At 36.2% G+C, this 18,441-nt stretch overlaps 1 protein-coding gene across 2 annotated transcripts in view; it reads right to left on the bottom strand.

Annotated features, from left to right (window-relative positions):
• The window catches only part of LOC134538445 (rab3 GTPase-activating protein non-catalytic subunit), a 154,922-nt gene that overhangs the window by 116,383 nt on the left and 20,098 nt on the right, over window positions 1–18,441 (bottom strand). Inside the window, exons 2-5 of one of the 2 annotated variants that reach the window (XM_063379772.1) lie at window positions 16,953–17,117; window positions 11,570–11,651; window positions 9,190–9,313; window positions 3,909–4,110 (exon numbers count right to left, since the gene is read on the bottom strand). In XM_063379772.1, coding sequence (XP_063235842.1) covers window positions 3,909–4,110; window positions 9,190–9,313; window positions 11,570–11,651; window positions 16,953–17,117 — 573 coding nt within the window. The remainder of the gene's footprint in view (window positions 1–3,908; window positions 4,111–9,189; window positions 9,314–11,569; window positions 11,652–16,952; window positions 17,118–18,441) is intronic. The other variant, XM_063379773.1, reaches the window with a different exon arrangement.

Genomic DNA, 18,441 nt, shown 5'->3' with positions numbered 1-18,441 from the left:
CGTGGAGTGAAAATATTCTGAATGTTTTTTAACTAGGCATCTGGCACTGAATAGCTTACTTAGAATGAATTTTATATTATGCCCAAGTTATTAAGGAAGTTTTGAATTTTTTTTTTCTTAATTTAAAAAAAACTATTTTTATGGTAATAGTGCGTTACATCTGAAATTATTTCAGTCAAAGGTTTCACATAAAGTTTCAGATTTTTACAGTAAATTATAATGCATTTGATAGAATATCTGTTAAAAGAAAGTAATGACTTTTTTGTCTTTCAATCTGTGTTATTTCCACTCCTTGCAGTAATGGTTTGTATTATCAAAAATTGTATCAGACAAAAGTTTTATATAAAAATTATAAGGTTTACAAACAATTTGAACCGAAAATCCGGGGTGCCTACTAAGAGAGTTATGATAATTTTGGTCCACCAACCCTTGTTTTTGCCATCCCTTGGAGTTATGGTTGGCCGTATAAAAAATTTATTTAGACAAAAGTTTTTGGTGTTACTCCTATTAGTTATACAGTAAAACCTTTTTGTTACGACCCCATTTATTGCGACCACCTCTCTATTACAACCCGATTTCGAGGAACCGTGGAAAAATTGCCGAAAATCCGAAGAAAATCGGACAGAAAATAAGTTGCGTTTCTCTTGCCGAGTGCCGACTTGTTTTAACTGCCACAGCAATGTTTATTTTGACAGCTCAAGCAATTATCTTTTCCCGTGGGTTGATAGAAAAAGGTCGCTTCACCAAGCATAAAAAAAAGGCTACGCCACTTATTCCCCACGCTCACGCAGGAAACACACTGGCTGCCGTCTGTCTCCCCCGCATTTATATTTCTTCTAACATTCCACGTCTCACCTCTCGCGCGAGCAATAACGAAGCGACCACGCATTTGGCCGCTGCCGCCAGCCAGCCGGGCGAGCTTCATGTGCGCCCACTCGCGTTGCAGAACCTACAGCTGCCATATTTTTAAAGGTAATGTCCCATTATTAGGGCTCCGATTATATGGTGAATCGTGAAATCGCGAAATTTTCCGCAAATTTATATGGAAAATGCGACAAAAGCGATTTTTAAGAAAAACCGCTAAATAACATCGAAATTACACAGTACAAGTCTCTTATATTTTAATGTGAAAAGCTTGATAGTCAAGACTTGCCCGGATCCTGGTTGATAAGCTGGAAGAATTTCCTGCCTTGCATTTCTATGTGCTTCCTCTAATCAGCTTTAGGGTGCCGTCAGGTCAGCGTGTGTTAGTGAAGCGGGATGATAAGAGCGATGCTAAATGGTAGTTCTAGCGCGGTAAAATATCTAAGTGCAAGGCTCTGAACTGGCGCGCAGTCATCTCGTTCCCGTCAGATAACTGTGAAATTTGAGCGGTGACCGTAACATTATATGGCGGAAAAATAAAGATAAAGGTGTAATGGCATTTCCCTCTGATACTTTCAAGAAATTTGTAACGGGTTTTTTACACCTAAAACTTTGAAAACATGCCTTTTAGCCATTTTATCTCCTCTAAATCCTCTTGATCCGATATCAAAAGAACCAGTTGGGCATTAACAAATTCTTAAATGCTTTTTGTCAACAGACTCCAGTCGGATATCTAGTGTAGTTTGGAAATCGCGTAGGTTTTTCGTGGCTTTGCGCGGCACACGACTGTAGTTGCCATGCGTCACGCGCCCAGAATGTTGTCCGGCAGGAAGGGCGAGTATAGTTCATTTTCGGTAAAAATGAATACTTTTACGGCCCTGCTAAATTTTTCCATTAAAGAAATTTTGAAGTTTCAAACAAATTGTATCAAAACAATTAACGGTAAATGGCTGTCGCGGGGGCCCTTAAAAATTTTTCATTTTACCAGAAATGGACTATGCAAACCTTGCTTTCGTCGCACGCAGTTTGGAGAAGGGGAGGAAGGATGTTGACAGTTTCACATGCCAAAGGACGTTGAAGGAGGAGGGGGAGAGAGACACGATGGTTTGTATGCCTGGGAGGGATGAACCTTGAAGTCTGGACAAGGGAAGGAGAGGTAAGCCGTATGATGTCATGAATCCGCCGCCTGTGCTGCCGCCAGCCTGTCTAGACGAGATTCCCGCGCTCCCACTTACGTTGCACAAGCTACTGCTGCCGTATTTTTAAGCAGAATGTCCTATTTTTTTTTCTCTTCTTATACGAACATTAGTACGATTATTATAAACCCACACAAAATATATGCTGCGTGTTAAATAATGACTTTTTATAACCTTTTATTGTGAGTTTAACCATTTTTTTCCCCAATTATTTTTGTTTTGGTGCCAAAAAATCAGATTTTTTGACGGTTCCTGAGAATGTATTCGTAAAATCACTGCTTCGTTAAATCCGGGGTATGTGACATCGGGGTTCTGGTGTATTTAACTACGGCAAGCAGAAAACGTACATGTAAACTAACCAGTAAAAATGAACTGTCTTTTGACATATTTTCTTTAGAGGTGGCCTGTAGGACAAGGGACTTGTCAGAAGGTTGAAGTGGATTTAAAGCAAAGCCGTCTAGCATTGTAAGTGACAGCATCCTGCCATTGTACGGCTGGTTTCTTAGCGAGTAGCGGTTTTGCATGGGGGGGGGGGGGGGGGGGGGGGGTGAAATAAACTGAAAATTTCGGAAAACATCTATTACGACCCCCCTCAATTACGACCCTATTCCTGGGAACCGTGAGGGGTCGTTTCAGTGAGGTTTGACTGTATTACGTTCTAACGAATGTGGAATTTTTCATATCATGAGAGTTATAGCGATTTTTCCATTTTTAAAAAAGTTTCCTATATCTTCCATTTTTAAAAAAGTTTCCTATATCTACTCCTTTGGTTGTATATTGCCCATTAAAGAAGCCGACATAAAGTGTCCACAACTACATTTTATTTATGAGTTTGGAAGTGATTTGTGCAAAATTATAGCAGTTATCGTGTCCATGAAAATGTGATTATATATATAAAACTTTTGTGTTGGCCATGGTTTTCGGGTCTAAGGACAATCAAACGAAAAACTATAGAAATTCTTCCGGAAGTCGCACCATGGTAACAGCTACAGTAGGTAGTATTTCCTCGAAATCTACCTAAAACACTACCTTTTCTCATAGATACACCTTTTTTCTATCGTTATACAAATGCATGGTGAAACTAAAACTTCAGTGCTTCAAATTTCCAAACAGAAGTTTGCATCCGATAATAAATACATTATTTAAATATTTATTCAAGGAACATCACACAGTGTAACTCTCGCAGAATGAACATTTCTTAAACATTTCAGGTCAAAAAGTAATTGAAACACACAAAACAACCATAAATTAAAGATTAAAAATGTCTGTTTTGATTTGGGCATTTTCAAAGAACCGAAACCGTAACCAACAAAAAAATATTGCGGAACTGCACACGCCTAGCAACAAACATTATTCTCTAAAATGAAACAGATGATCTCATCCAAGTCTACAAACTGCACTGGGTCTCATGGCCTGTGCCCCACTTTTCCGAGAAAATTTTACTTTTTTCCCATTACCATCAGAAATTTACATGATTTAAGATAGGCTTATATATATATATATATATATATATATATATATATATATATATATATATATATATATATATATATATATATATATATATATATATATATATATATACATACATACACACACACACACACACACACACACACACAGATATATATATATATATATATATATTTTTGGTAGGTAGATACCATTTAATTTTCACATCAGTTGGTAGAAGGTCGCCTGGGTCCGACCCAACATTAAAAAGTTTAGTGAGCCATTCAGTTAAAAAGAAAAAAACAAAACGTAAGTTTTATTTGGTTGTGTATGCATATGTTTCTCTGAAAGTATTATAAGTTATAAGAGAACAGTGTAAAACTAACATGGACTTGCCTCTCGCCAGCTGGTTGCGACACGCCCGCAGCGTCTGGAAGAGCCCGAACCCCGGCACGATGCAGATGGCGGACGGGTACACCACGTGGACCTCCTCCGCCTGCTCCGGGGACGCGGCGTGCCGTGGTGCGCCGTGCGACTGGCACTTGACGTGGAGCACCGGCTCGTCGTGCAGCAGCTCGGATATCAGTCGGTCGCTCGTCTGCCGGGACCACGCACTGTCACCTCTCACCACCCCCGGCTAGCTCAACATTAGGTGATGAGTAGCAGGTCACCAAGAAATTCTTACTCAATGTTCGATGTATTACCTGTTTTTTTTATTCATGTAAAAATTCACAATATTCCAGACAACAGAACACAAAACTAAAATTAAACTGTACATCGAGGAAAGATCAAACACGGAGCGATCGCCCGGTGCCCGAACAACGATCGTCCGGCACGGTGCTCGGACAATGACTGAGCTTTACAGCCTTCCTTCCCTTTGTGTGGGCAGTGTCCTGGGCTCGCTGACGTAATTCTCAGCCAATCACGGCGCATAGCTACAGAAACTTCCACGAAATGCTTAATTCTGTTCCCACGACACAGCGATTTTGTCTTTTTCTCACACTCCCGTGACCGTGAGTCACACGCCTAGCGTGTGAAACAAAGCCTCGGTCGTGGAAAAACGAAGGAGAATTACGTCAGCACGCCTTCCCACACAAAGACCACCAAAAATAAATACTAGAAAAATAAACTTATGAATTTTAAAATTAAAAACAATAAACTCTGAGAATTACGTTCACAACAACTTCTGAAAATAAAATATTTTACTTCTAACCTGAAATTTGACAAAAAATTTTATAACAAACGATTATTGCTGGATTGCATGTGGGTTGTTACAACATGCATGCATGATGGCAAAGTCACGTGAAACTCAAGTTAAATCAATACTGTACACTCAAAGTTAATCAAAAATTTAAAAATGTATTTCACCAACAAAGCTTCTAAAAATTAATATTACTATTTCAACAAAAATTACAATTGCCCAATAATAATTATTTAACCAAAATATTGTTTGTTGTGTTGTTTATTAAAACACAAAGCGCAAACCTTTTACAACCCAGCCATAAGAAATTTAACGGCCTTGCCTACCTGGTCACACACACGGTATGAAGGGTTCAGAAGAAACTAAGTGATTTGGAAACTGCTAGAGTTATCAGAGTAATGTTTGTTTATTAACAGCATTTGAGAATGCGCTGACAGCATATGAGAAGTTAAGGTTCTGTATTTCGTTTTGGAATTGTAATATTAGAAGAGAGAAAATGGCTAATGCATGTGTTTTCTGAATAATGTTTCGAAATGAAACTCCTGCTAAAGATTTTTTGAAAGAACTCAAGGGAGTTGAATTAAACTTTTTTTATCTTCATTTATACACAATACAATGCTACGGACAAGGACATCACTATATTTATCATAGTTGCCCTATGCACGATGAAAACTGGGTGCCAGTTCAGAGCCTTGCATTTACAGGCGATACATACTGCGCTGAAAGCACCAGCGAGCATCACACTTACATTCCGCCTCACTAATACAACCACACACCTGACTGGGTGGGCCACTTACATGCTTTTCGTATGATTCAGTCAGTTTATTAATATCGCTTTCAAACAAACACAACACTTAACAATGCAAAGGGAAAAAAACAAACACTTCTGCAAAATAATCATTAAATAAAAATGTATGACTTATGATGACTCAGATCTTACCATTAAACTAAAAAAAAAAAATCACAAAATCAGAAACACAATTTCATAACTTATGTGTACTCTTATCTTATACTGCAATGTTCTTCACTTCGAAATTCACAGTACTTCTTTGAGTGTATGTCCCAGCCCATCCACAATAACTCTGCACTAGGGCCGGTTTTATGACCTTCGGTTAAACCTAGAGCTACAATTCAACTTCCATATACAGTAAAACCTTTTTGTTGCGACCCCATTTATTTCGACCACCTCTCTATTACAACCCGATTTCAAGGAACCGTGAAAAAATTGCCGAAAATCCGAAGAAAATCTGACAGAAAATAAGTTTCTTGTGGTGACTAGCGTGTTACTGCATTTCTCTTGCCGAGTGCTGTACTGCTGTAGGCAGCGCATATCTAAAAATAGATACCACTTCCTGTCGACCGCTGTCAGCGCTTGACAACCTCCATTCCACGAATCACGGTATCTGCTTCATTTAAACGAGAGTAAAAATATATTAAAACTGTCAGCAAATTGATAAAAGCTTTATGTGTCCGCAAAACAGAGCACAACACTGGCCCGCCAGTTGTTTTCATTTAAAACGTGGCTATAGAACTTGTATGGATCAGGCTGAAAACATCCGGCAATACGTGTAGGTTATAAGGAATCTTGTTATGAATTGAGATGTTATGTTTTTCGAGTAGATATACACAGGACCGACTGGATGCACGCCCGCCTCGACTTGTTTAACTGCCGCAGCGATGTTTATTTTGACAGCTCAAGCAATTATCTTTTCCCGTGTGTTGACAGAAAAAGGTTGCTTCACCCAGCATAAAAAAAAGGCTACGCCACTTATTCCCCACGCAGGAAACACACTGGCTGCCGTCTGTCTCCCCCGCATTTATCTTTCTTCTAACATTCCACGTCTCACCTCTCGCGCGAGCAATAACGAAGTGACCACGTATTGGGTCGTTTTATGCTTTGTTTGGTGACAGCAGCTTGATTTTATTTGGTATATTCCTTTTCATAGGACCCTTGCTATTAAAATACATTTATATTTAATTTTGAAAGTTTGTAAATTCCTTGCCAGAGATGACTGAACTCGAACTTGATGTGAAAAGTGACATATTTTGACATACTTTTTTTTTTGGGCGTGTTTGGTGGGGAGGGAGGGGTCAGAAAATATTTACAACGATCTTACCTCTCCCTCACCGCTTTAGTACCCCATTCATAATAGCCCAATGTTACGGGAGATGGGAGGGTGAAATGAGCATTTTCTCACTGAAGGTTTTTCAAAGGGGAGCGAAGTTGGGGTGTTATAAGGGAGGACACTAGATGGTTTTCGTGTCTGGGAGGGATGAGCTAGCCTTGAAGAATGTTAACAAGGGGAGGGAGGGGTGAGCTTATGCGTCATGAAGCCGCTGCCGCCAGCCAGCCGGGCGAGCTTCGTGTGCGCCCACTTGCGTTGTAGACCCTACCGCTGCCATATTTTTAAAGGAAATGTCCCATTTTTTTTTTTTTGTTATTCTTACATGAACATTATTGGAAGTATTAAAGCAGACACAAAAATACGCTGTGTGTTAAAATTAACAGATTTTAATGATCTTTCATTTAGTTTTTTTTTTTTTTTAATTTTTTTCTGATTTTCACATTTGGTCAAAATGGCCAAAAATTTTGACGGTTCCCGAGAATGTATTCGTAAAATAACTGCTTCGTTAAATCCGGGGTTAGTGACATCGGGGTTCTAGTGTATTTAACTACGGCAAGCAGAAAACGTACATGTAAACTAACCAGTAAAAATAAACTGTCTTTTGACATATTTTCTTTAGAGGTGGCCTGTAGGGCGACGGACTTGTCATGAAGGTTGAAGTGGGTTTAAAGCAAAGCCGTCTAGCATTGTGAGTGACAGCATCCTTGGCTTTGTACGGCTGGTTTCTTAGCGAGTAGTGGTTTGGGAGGGGAGGGGGGTTGAAATCAACTGAAAATTTCGGAAAACATCTATTACGACCCCCCCTCTATTAAGAAACCTATTCCCGGGAACCGTGAGGGGTCGTTTCAGAGAGGTTTGACTGTAGCTCTTATTTTTGTTTTACGAACCTTGGTTAACAACTGACTAGGAGATATTCTTCCGGTTAAAGTTTACCGTGGATTAACTGGTGGCTAGTTACTTAGCCTGAAGCTAATGAGCATCAGAAAAGAAAATGGCGAGTTATCAAGCAAGGTTAGTTGTTGACAGTGATAGTGAAATGACTATTAGAGAATGTCTAATTCAGTTTAATGCAGGATTCGATAAACTAATTTAATAGTGCACACAAAATGATTCTTTCCATTCATTAAAGTTTGTTTAAAAAATATAAATATAAAGTGATAATGTAGTTAAACCTTCACTGAGTGAGTAATAAATTATGTATTTGTCTTTAATTAATCCCTAAGGAAATAAACGTTATATGTATATATACACATGTATACATACACATATATATTTACATACATGCAATGGCTTAAAAACATGTTTTATTTTACTGCATTTAAAAGCAAAAAAAAGTGCCTCCAACCAATAAAATTTGTGTTTTTGTGTAAAATAGCTTGTAAATTAAATACCAGAACTTTTGGTAGGAATTTATCTGCACATTTATCCATAATAAAGTAACCCTAATGCGGGATTGAAATGTACTTCAAGTGATTCCAGACATGGGTCAATTTCGCTCGACTGCAATTAAATGTGGAAAAAAAAAATGTCTTTTTACTCCTTCCCTATCTTACAAACCTATACTACCTTCCTACCATGCAAGTCTCATGTGTGGATAAAATCTTTCAAATGAAAATGGCACACCAATGAAGCCCACAACAGTGAAATGAAAATCGACAAGTAGTTTTCCGAGGGAGGGGCTACATGAATGGATTATTAAATAAACAACATGGCAAAAAAAAATTTTCTTCTGTAATGGAAACCTATTTTCTCTATCTCTATCATTTTTGTGTGGTTATTTTGTTACATTTTATGTAATTCTGTTACCAGATAAAATTTACAACATTTTTTTTTTGTTGTAGCCATCACATCACACAAGAAAACAAAATTAAAACAGCTGACTATCAGACTATAGGAGAGAGATGTCTTGCAACATTTAAAAAACTAATTTAAACAAATTCTATTTCATTTTATTACCAACACATCCAATAATACACCACACTCTTCGTCAGATTTTAGTTCGCCAACCTCCGGCTAAATACGAGTCATGAAACACAATTTGTTTTACAACAGGAGGTTAACTTAACCGTCAGTTGACTCTCCATCAGGTTTAACGGGAGGTCGTAAAACTGGCCAGTTAATATACATGGATGATCTTTTTCATGAGGAAAATAGTTCAATTCTACAATGAAATAAGTCAAAAAAATCTAGAAAAAAAAACCTGGTCATTTCCCCAACATTTCCCCAATCCTCGACATATTCCAAGTCCCTGTCCCTAGCAGTTAACATTTTTAAATAACTGAGCATTCTTTTGTAAATAAAATATTTTCTTTCCCAGAATGCCGAAGTGTTCATTTTTTTATTTGATTACCTCTGCGAAGAATCTGACGTAGCCTGAAGAGAATCCGACAATAATGCACGTCCAATCAGGACCGCAGTGAGAGCTGCGCTTCTGCGATATCAGCGGAACGCAAGCAACCGACGTGATCAGCTCACTGGAAAACACAGAACTTCACTCGGTCTCGTTAACGTTAACATCGTTGCTACTGTTACTGTTAAGAGTCGCCTACTGCCATCATGCTGGGTTATCACATTTTCTTGCAATTTTCTTTTTTCACTCATTTTCAGTGAACAATTTCTTCCAATAATACATAAGTAAATGTTGTGTTTTTTAGTCAATTTGTTGTCAAACATTTTATGCAGTAGAGTTAGGCTAAACCAGATCCCGCTCGTCCGGTCAGCCAGTTAATCCGGGCAGGATTTAAAAAAAAATCAGGATTCATAGGTTAAAAACTTAGGAACATGTATTAGAATTAAAATTATGTTGCAATAATAGTTGTATTTATAAAGAAAAAAAATTTAATCTTTATAGACTAAAACATTTCTAGCGCACATTTTACGGCAAATTCCGAACAGGCTCCTGTTTCATATAGTCCGGATAATGCCAAAAGTACGGTAGATGTCTGCAACTCTTATCAGAAGTTAATTTTCAAAGTTTCCAAAGATAATAAATGTTTAAAAATTTTACTATAAACCCATTTTCAAAACATTTTTAGTAACAATTCGTAAATGTTAAAAACAAAACCGAACATGGCAAGTGAAGTGAACCTTAAGAGTCATGCACTCAACATCAAAACAAACTCATGAAAAATATTGCATCGGTAGTGAAACAGATCAAGTTTAATAAAAGTACAGAGGAAACTCCCTTATCAGACACAAACAGGCCTGCAAAATGTTAGCTAAGCAAAAATGTAGGATAATAGGAAGATATTACGAAAAAGCCTATTGAATGTCAAACTATTTTATAATTTTACACATTACAAACTTAATACGTAACCATATTTTACAATAAAAAAAATACTAACTGATAAAATAAACTTACAGTTTCGGAATTGTCTGAACTTAAAAAGTTCAGTCGTGTGACAATTTAAAGAAATTTTTGATCGTAATCTAAATTCCTGGGATGTCAGATAATAGAGAATGTCAGAATGTCAGTGAAGGTGGGATAAACGAGAAGTTATTTTAATATATTTGTGACACTATGGGAATATTCCACAACACCATACTACAAATACTATTTTAGATCTCATTTTCAATACATAAAACTCATGCAGAAGCAATACATCTTTTAAAATATATGGACCTATATTGCGAGTATAATTAATTAATGTAAATACAGAATTCATTCATTTGTTTACTTCCGAGGATCTGTTTTTGCTCGTTACAATTAACGTTTCTATTCTTTCCCAACCCTCCTCTACCTCCAGTTTCTGCATCTACTTTCCACTCTGACATGGCTTCTACACGTTCCTGGACCTACGTTCACTGACAAGTTCTGCAAATAACTCCACAGTTTCGATTTTTATGATAGACACATCCTAAATGTGGAAAAACTTTTACAAAGCTGTTTAAAGAAAGAAATAAAATATTTACAGGCCTGATTTTTTTGTAAAGACAAATTATAAACTAACATAAACTTAATTGCAGTTAGTTTCTAGAAAACACTGAAATTAAAATTCCATCTTCAACAGTCACTATCAACCACTATTATGTTCTTTAAACAAACTATATATTATACAGTACTGTTAAAAACTTCAATAAATACAATAGTTTAATTACCTTCATTAAATGAGATAATTGTAGCTTACCTTAATTCGTTACCCTAGATCAATTATATACATGATCTATGATAGATTCGATGTTTGTTTACTTTATGTACTGTCCTGTTTTGTTTTTTAGTGTTGTCCAGTTCTGAGTAATTTTGTTTCAATTCCATTTCTTTATACCTGTGTTTACTGTTCTTAAGTACATAGCTTTGTGTTAAGGTTTTGTTGTGATTGTATTTGTTTTTGTGCCTATCATCTAAGGCATTCTTGCCATAAATAGGCATGTTAAGATTATAAATAAACTACTTAGCTGTAAGACACCTAGGTACCCATTCAAAACTGATGAATATAACAGACACTTTAATTTAATTTTTAATATACACAAAGTATTTATTATAAATTAAATACATATTGCTACTTTAGCACTGAAAAATGCTGAAACTATCTGCCTCATCTCAATATGACGCTACTCCCCCGTGCATATTATCTTTGCGCCACGGACTCAGCAGCAATGCTAGAAGGGGAAAAGGTTAGCAAAGAGCAATGAAAATGTGCATGAAAACAGAATTCATACAGAGATACTGAGTCGGTCAGTAAGGCAGTTATGAGCGTACTTACATTTACTGAACACAAAGCAACACTCACTTGCGCTCCTCGCAGGGATTCCCGTGCCAACTGATGTGGAACCTGGTCTTTGCATCGCCCTCCGCCTGCGAGTCCCACTTAGCTGCCGACATACCGTGAACATAACACAAACAACGTTCCCGCGCTCTTGATTCTGCCACCAGCCTGTTTTCCAATGACCCACCTAACAACTCGTCAGCCTATCTGGCAAGCTAACAAGCATATACATGGTCATCAAGAATAATTTCCATGATTATAATCTGTTATTACGTGCTGGGGCAGATCCATGATTGACTCCTGTTTGGATGACCGGGGGTTGGGGGGGGGGGAGACACCTGTTGTCTGGACCTAGTTTATTACTTCAGAAGTCGTATCATCCAGTCTATATTTTACCCTTCTAAGGAAAAGGGGTGGGGGGCACGTGCTCCCTTCCCCCCTCTCTAAAACCACTTATAATTACATGCAATAGAAGTATTACATGGATATAACCGTGTGAGATCTTAAAATTTTTGGATGGGTTTAATTAAGGGTACAGACTTAGCATAGTACACTTTGATAGGGGCACCATTTTAGCTCTGGTGATGTCTAGACTGTATTTAATCTCAGTTCCACATTGCTGCAGCCAGTGACGGCCTTAGACTTTGCGGGGCCTGGACTATTTGCTGTTACGGGGGCGTAATATTTGGAAGAGGGACCTTACCAAAAGCCCTGATGGATGTGTGTAATACCTCTTAGGCCCTTCTCCAGAAAATTTTTAAAATAAACTCTTTAAAACAACATTTTTCCAAAGTCAATCTGGAAATTAAATTTCAACAATCCTTTTGCCCATTTATCTCGAGATATTTTTATATTCTTTCGTGATAAATTATTCTCAAGTTGGTTTCATAAATTACAAGCTGAAGTACCCAGCACTGTGCGGGCTAAACACAGCATGATATAAGGAACATCACTACCAAGTTTCAAGTATTTAGGACATACACTTGAAAAATGGGACATTTTTATTTTAAAAATCTTATTGATTTCACAATCTTGGTGCAGCACAGCTACGCATCAGCAAAACCGAGACACAACCTTCAGCCCCAAAGCAGGTAACCCCTAGGCAAGACACAATGGACACACCAAAAGATAGCACATTACAAATTCATGGCAACTCCATCTAGTGACGAAGTAATAAACTAAACTGTCATTAGCTCCTTTAGTTCACTAGCAGACAAAAGCTTCACTAAGCTGAAATTTTTCACCGATAAGAAGGATAGGAAGTAGCCAGACCTTACTATATGACCGTATGGCAGACACAGAGAAATGACACAAACTCACTGTTTGTGTACCTATGATTTTATACTATAAAACTGAATTTACCTTTTTTTCAATTCACTTAGGGATGGAATTTTATAATTAGATGTGTCTATGTCACTCTTTGGCCCATAAACTATCTGTATATAACATAAATCAGGTCAATCTGTTGCTGCGTGAAAGAAGGATAGACAAAATCACATTAACATTTATAATATATAGGGATTACGATCATCAAACTCCAGTCAAATTGCGTTATTATGCAAGGCAATAGAATCTAAGAAAGATTATCTTACACGACCCCATGGATTAAAAATTAATTGACCAGAACTTTTAAATTGCATGCTAAAAGAATTCAATTTTTCTTTTTACAAATACGTAATTTTATCAAACTAAGTTAAAAGTTAATTGGCCAGCGCGGGCCCGAATAAGAGCGGGCCCCTGGGGTGTTGCCCGGTTCGGCCGGCCTTGGAGAAACCCCCCCCCCCCACTACAGCAACTCTCTCTTCAAGGTGCTGGTTGTTAGTTATAAACTCAGCATACAAAATGTTTTTAATGTATCCTCACTGTGTCACCTTGCAGGTCGGTGAGGCTTGAAACGCCGCACGCGAGGGGAGCGGGTATGGGGCTACGAGACCAGCCTGTTCACTAGGGTGTACCGAACAGTAACCGATTTTCAGAAACCGGGAATTTCGGTACTTGTCTTCAACAGAACTAAGAAATCCCGGTACTTTCTGCGCTAGGTAATTTTTTTTTTTTTTTTTAAATTAATGGTGCAGTAGGCGGTGATTGAAGTAGTAACAGTTTTGAACGATTAAACAAGTTTTAGTGACCAAAAGTTAGAAAATAAACATTTGTGTAACAATTTTTTTATTACAAAAATGTAACCACTAACGTGAAAAAATCACTTTATTCTCAGTCTTAATCACAATCTTTGAAAAAAAAAAATTATTATTTCAACGCATGCAAAATCACAGAAATATTAACTTAAATCAACATTTATTTTCTTCATAACAAACTTAAAAGAAAAAAAACATTGTTATTTGAAGAGTGTTGGCTTGACAACCACAGGCACTAACACTCAGCAGTCCGAACACAGATTGACAACTGAGGCGCCTCGCCAGAAAGTAGAAAATGAAAGTAACCTTAGCGCGCAATAAAAACTAAGTACTATGCTGCCGATGTTCAGTTCCGAAAGTACCAAAAGAACCGGGAAGGAATCAATTTTAAATTCCCGGGTGTTTTACTATTCCAAAAATACCTGGAATTCCCGGTACTTTCGGGACAGAGATTTCCTGGGTCGGAACTCTACTCTTCACTCTGGTTTAGTGTCAGGTGGTGCACGGATGTGATCTAGTCAACAGACGGCTGTTTGTGTTGTGGTATGTTGGTTGTCGCAGTGCAACTAAAGTGGCAATATTTGCATCCATGAGAAAACCAAATGTTAAAGCTTCGAAATGGTGAATGAATCAGTCTTGCAAACATTTGCAAACATTTATATCTGTCTTTTGGTTTATTTCATGCAGCAGCTAGATTTTGTAAGTACAGATCAGCAAGCATTTGTGCAAACATTTTTGAATTTTTTCAATCCTTAATGCTAAACTTTTACGAACAATTGATTTCTTTAGGCAGGATGGACTAGATGCATTCTACTTCTTTCGCCAATGTTTTTGGTCAGCCAGACCATTGTATACACTGAGAAGATAATGAATATACAGCACCTTAAAGAGAGGGTTGCTGCAGCAATTGCAATTTTAACTGTCAACATTATTCAGAAGACGTGGCAGGAAACTGAATACCGTCTAGACATCACCAGACTAAATATAGCACCCATACTGAAGTGTACTAAGCTATGTATGAAACATTACACTTTTCCGAATATTTAAGATGCTACAAGCATATATCCATAAAAAAAATTTTTTTAACAATAACAGTTTAGAGTCCTGGCAATCATTCTTCTTTGATCCTGTATTAACACATTTTTTTTACTATAAAAAAACATTTTAACAAACATACACACAATGCAGTATTGACTAAAAAATGTATCCTGCACATTATACAGTATCATTTCTATCAACACTACGTAACCAACATTGACATTTTAGAAAAAAAAATTATTTGTAAAATACAAAATTTGAAAAGATAAATAATTGATTGCGAACAGCCCAGTAACTACAGATATTTTATTGTGATTTAAATAAAAATGCATTTTTAATATCCCTAAGTTTAAATTAATGTTAGTAAAAGTCATATATAAACTATTAAGGGCACATAAATTAATGATTTAATATTAATGATATTATTAATGAATAATAATACATACTGGTTTTAATATGTTAAGATACTATCCCACAAAATAGAAAAAAATATTGATACCCTTTTGTAAACTCTAAGATATTGTTAAATTATTCTGAGTTTTCCAGTTTTTTTATTAAGTCTTTCAATTCTACAAATTTTTCCTTTTTCGAGATTTTTCCTGTCTGTCAGTACCCTGAACAAAACTATAATGCACAAAAATTAAAGCTTTATCAAAAGTTCAATTAGAAGTGTGACAGCAAAAAAATAACTAAGCGAGCCTTTCAGTTCTCGCCAGTGATTTGTAAACATCTAACCTCTGTAATGAGCAAATTCATGTGCTCTCATGTTGTTCATGTTGCAAATAAACTTATAACTCCAGACGCAAAATTCAACTTATAATTCTTTAAAATAATGTTGAACCTGATAAATAAACCGATAAATAAAATAGCAGCTTCTCAAAAACCATACATACACATACAATTCTGTGCCCGCCGCTAGAATTTGCTGCCACGTTGCTTGCAAACGCAGCAATCAGGAGCACGAAACAACCGGAAATTTTAAACTATTAGAAACGGCTCTGACAAAACCCGGGCTTTGAACCTGATTTTTGACATCAAATTTTACTAAAACACTGGCCAATTTGCTAAAATTCACTAAACGGTTAATACTATAAAGTTTCCACACACACACAGGGTTACTAAAATATTAACCAAAACATTTTAAAACACAAATTATAAAACTAAGTAATTAATTTTGTATATTTGTTTTTGCTTAAATGACTGAAATCAGTCTGTAAATACTTTCTACAAACAAATATTAACCTTATTTAGCTTATTCAACATTATTATTATTATTATTATATTATCAAAGAAATCTTTTTAAAAAAATTTACCGTGACAATATTTGGATCATGCCTCTTGAGGTTTCCAAGCACTACACTCTACATCTGTGCATCTAAGACTTTTGGGTATTCAGAAGAAGAATATGTAATGCCAGTTTACTTAATATTTTAAAACTCGTGATTACTTTTTATATGACAATTTTAGTTTACCAAATATATTCCATGGTAGTTTCACTACCATAAAGTTTCATTTGGCACACCAATACGTTTGGTATGTCTCATAATGATTACGAAAATGACTGTATACAGGTTATGTTGACAAATGTGGGTCCACTATCTTTGCGACACATTTAAGTTCATCGACTTCTGTTACATTTTCACAAAATTACTCCCACCAAATCAGTATACAGAGAGCTAAGTGTTTACACATCAAAAACAAATTATGGATTCTATGTAGTGAGTAAATAAATAATATTTTAATGTCTCGTCGCATGATAAGGCAAAGACAAGGGGAGAAATTGAAAAAAAAAAAATGTAGCAGCGATGGAATGAAGAGGTAAGGGAAATGGGAGAACTCCAGATCTGACCCTAAAGAGAAAAAAAACCTTGATCTAACATAGGTCCATGTTACCTATGATTCAATCAGATGTTAAAATGGTAACCAAAAAAGTGAATTATTATTTTAAGTATCAATTGAGTGTGCAAGATCTAGTGAACATTTACTGTCACTTTATTACGTAATATTTACGTTAGTTACTGCCAGTTTTTATAAAGACTAATTGACTACCATGCTCTCCACTGTCATGGGAGTTTTTTTTTTCTGAGCGTTGTTTCTTCGTAAGTTTTGTCGAGTCATGTCAGTCAAAACAATAGGGCCCTTCAGATTCACGCGACGGCAGACGGGCAAACCTAATTTGCTTCTAGGAGCACACTGTTCCTGTACACCGTACATTAACCCACACATGGACCCACCTGTCAAAATGACCATGGCGTTTTTGTGGGCAACAACCAGCACTTCCCCCGTGGACGAAAGCGATATTTTGCACTCTTGAAGCCACGCCTTTTCTTTGTTCTCGTTGTGCTGGTGGTGTGCATCTTCGTCGGGCCACTCCCACGAACTGCTCCCCCAATCTGGAACTAAACCAAATAGAAAATAGGCTCCGGGGACTGGCTTCATGGCTTTGAACCACAGGAGCTGACCGCCAACTTGGATTGTGGCATCATGATGGCTATCTTGGACTCAAAAATTACTCAAAATTATGAAAAATGTCCCTATTTCGAGGAAAAAAATTCCGTTTTCAGGAAAAAAAAATTCAGTTTTATTTCTCAAAAATTCGGAATTCGAAAAACCTCAAAAAGACTTTTGCCTCAGAGAGAACATGAATTCCTAAAAATGGCTCAAGACTCCTAAAGGCAAGCTACCATAAGCCACTGTTATCAGGACCTTGACCTTGACCATAAAAGATAAATACATTTATTGACCAAACATTAAAAAAAATTCCAAAAAATATTACAAAAAAGTTGCTAATGCTTACTTCAAATGTTTAGTTACTTAATCAATTTCGGTCCTTGGTTTGATTCCCGGCGAGAGTGAATATATAATATATTAATATAATATTTTATAAATCTTAATAAAAATTTTAAAAATTAATAAAAATTTCTTACATCACATCCGCCATCTTGAATCATAAAGCCCACCCCACACGATGCCCATTTTCTGCTCTAACTTCTGTTATACCCATGGGTATAAAAATTTTCATAAAAATTTGTATAGCAGAACCGCAGAAAGATTTCTTAACTCCATACACACGATACCTAGAATGCTAACAGAAAACCAGCCGACCAAAGCAAACATATCAGGGGAGGATAAACCTGTCGTAGTCAACTTATCAAAATTCTGAAAAAAAAGTGAAAGTTACACCTGTTTGTGTTAAAAATTATATAACTTGCGGAAATATTATTTGATATTTTATCTTATATTTTTCATTTGCAAATAAATAACAAAATTGGTTTAGTATTTAAAAACAAATTAAGAGCAATTTTGGAATTACAAATATATTTTTAAGTTGTAGGTTAATTTCAAAATCTAAAAATATATAAATTTAAATGATACAAGGGACATTGGGTTTACTAAATGTAGTTTATGTACGGTTTAAATTCTAATATTAATTTAATTATACAGTTAATCAAGCTAATTTCATTGTAATAGTAAAAAAATGCTACCGATTCATATATGTTATATATAAGATTTATTGATTACTTATATATTTAACTACATAATTAGAGGAATTGTAACTAATATTTTTTGTAACTCAGTGAGACAAATAAACACGCACATACTGCGTAATAAATTTAAATCTTAGGTGAAGAAAAACATTTTGCATGTTTTTTTTACCCTCACAGGTGTGTCGCTATGAAGTATCAGTTTATTCATTATTAATTTATGGACACTCGTTTCTTA

Source organism: Bacillus rossius, chromosome 13 (genome assembly GCF_032445375.1).
Source record: "Bacillus rossius redtenbacheri isolate Brsri chromosome 13, Brsri_v3, whole genome shotgun sequence".
In the NCBI taxonomy this organism is placed as follows: domain Eukaryota; kingdom Metazoa; phylum Arthropoda; class Insecta; order Phasmatodea; family Bacillidae; genus Bacillus; species Bacillus rossius.
This window is presented reverse-complemented; position numbering and strand designations above follow the sequence as displayed.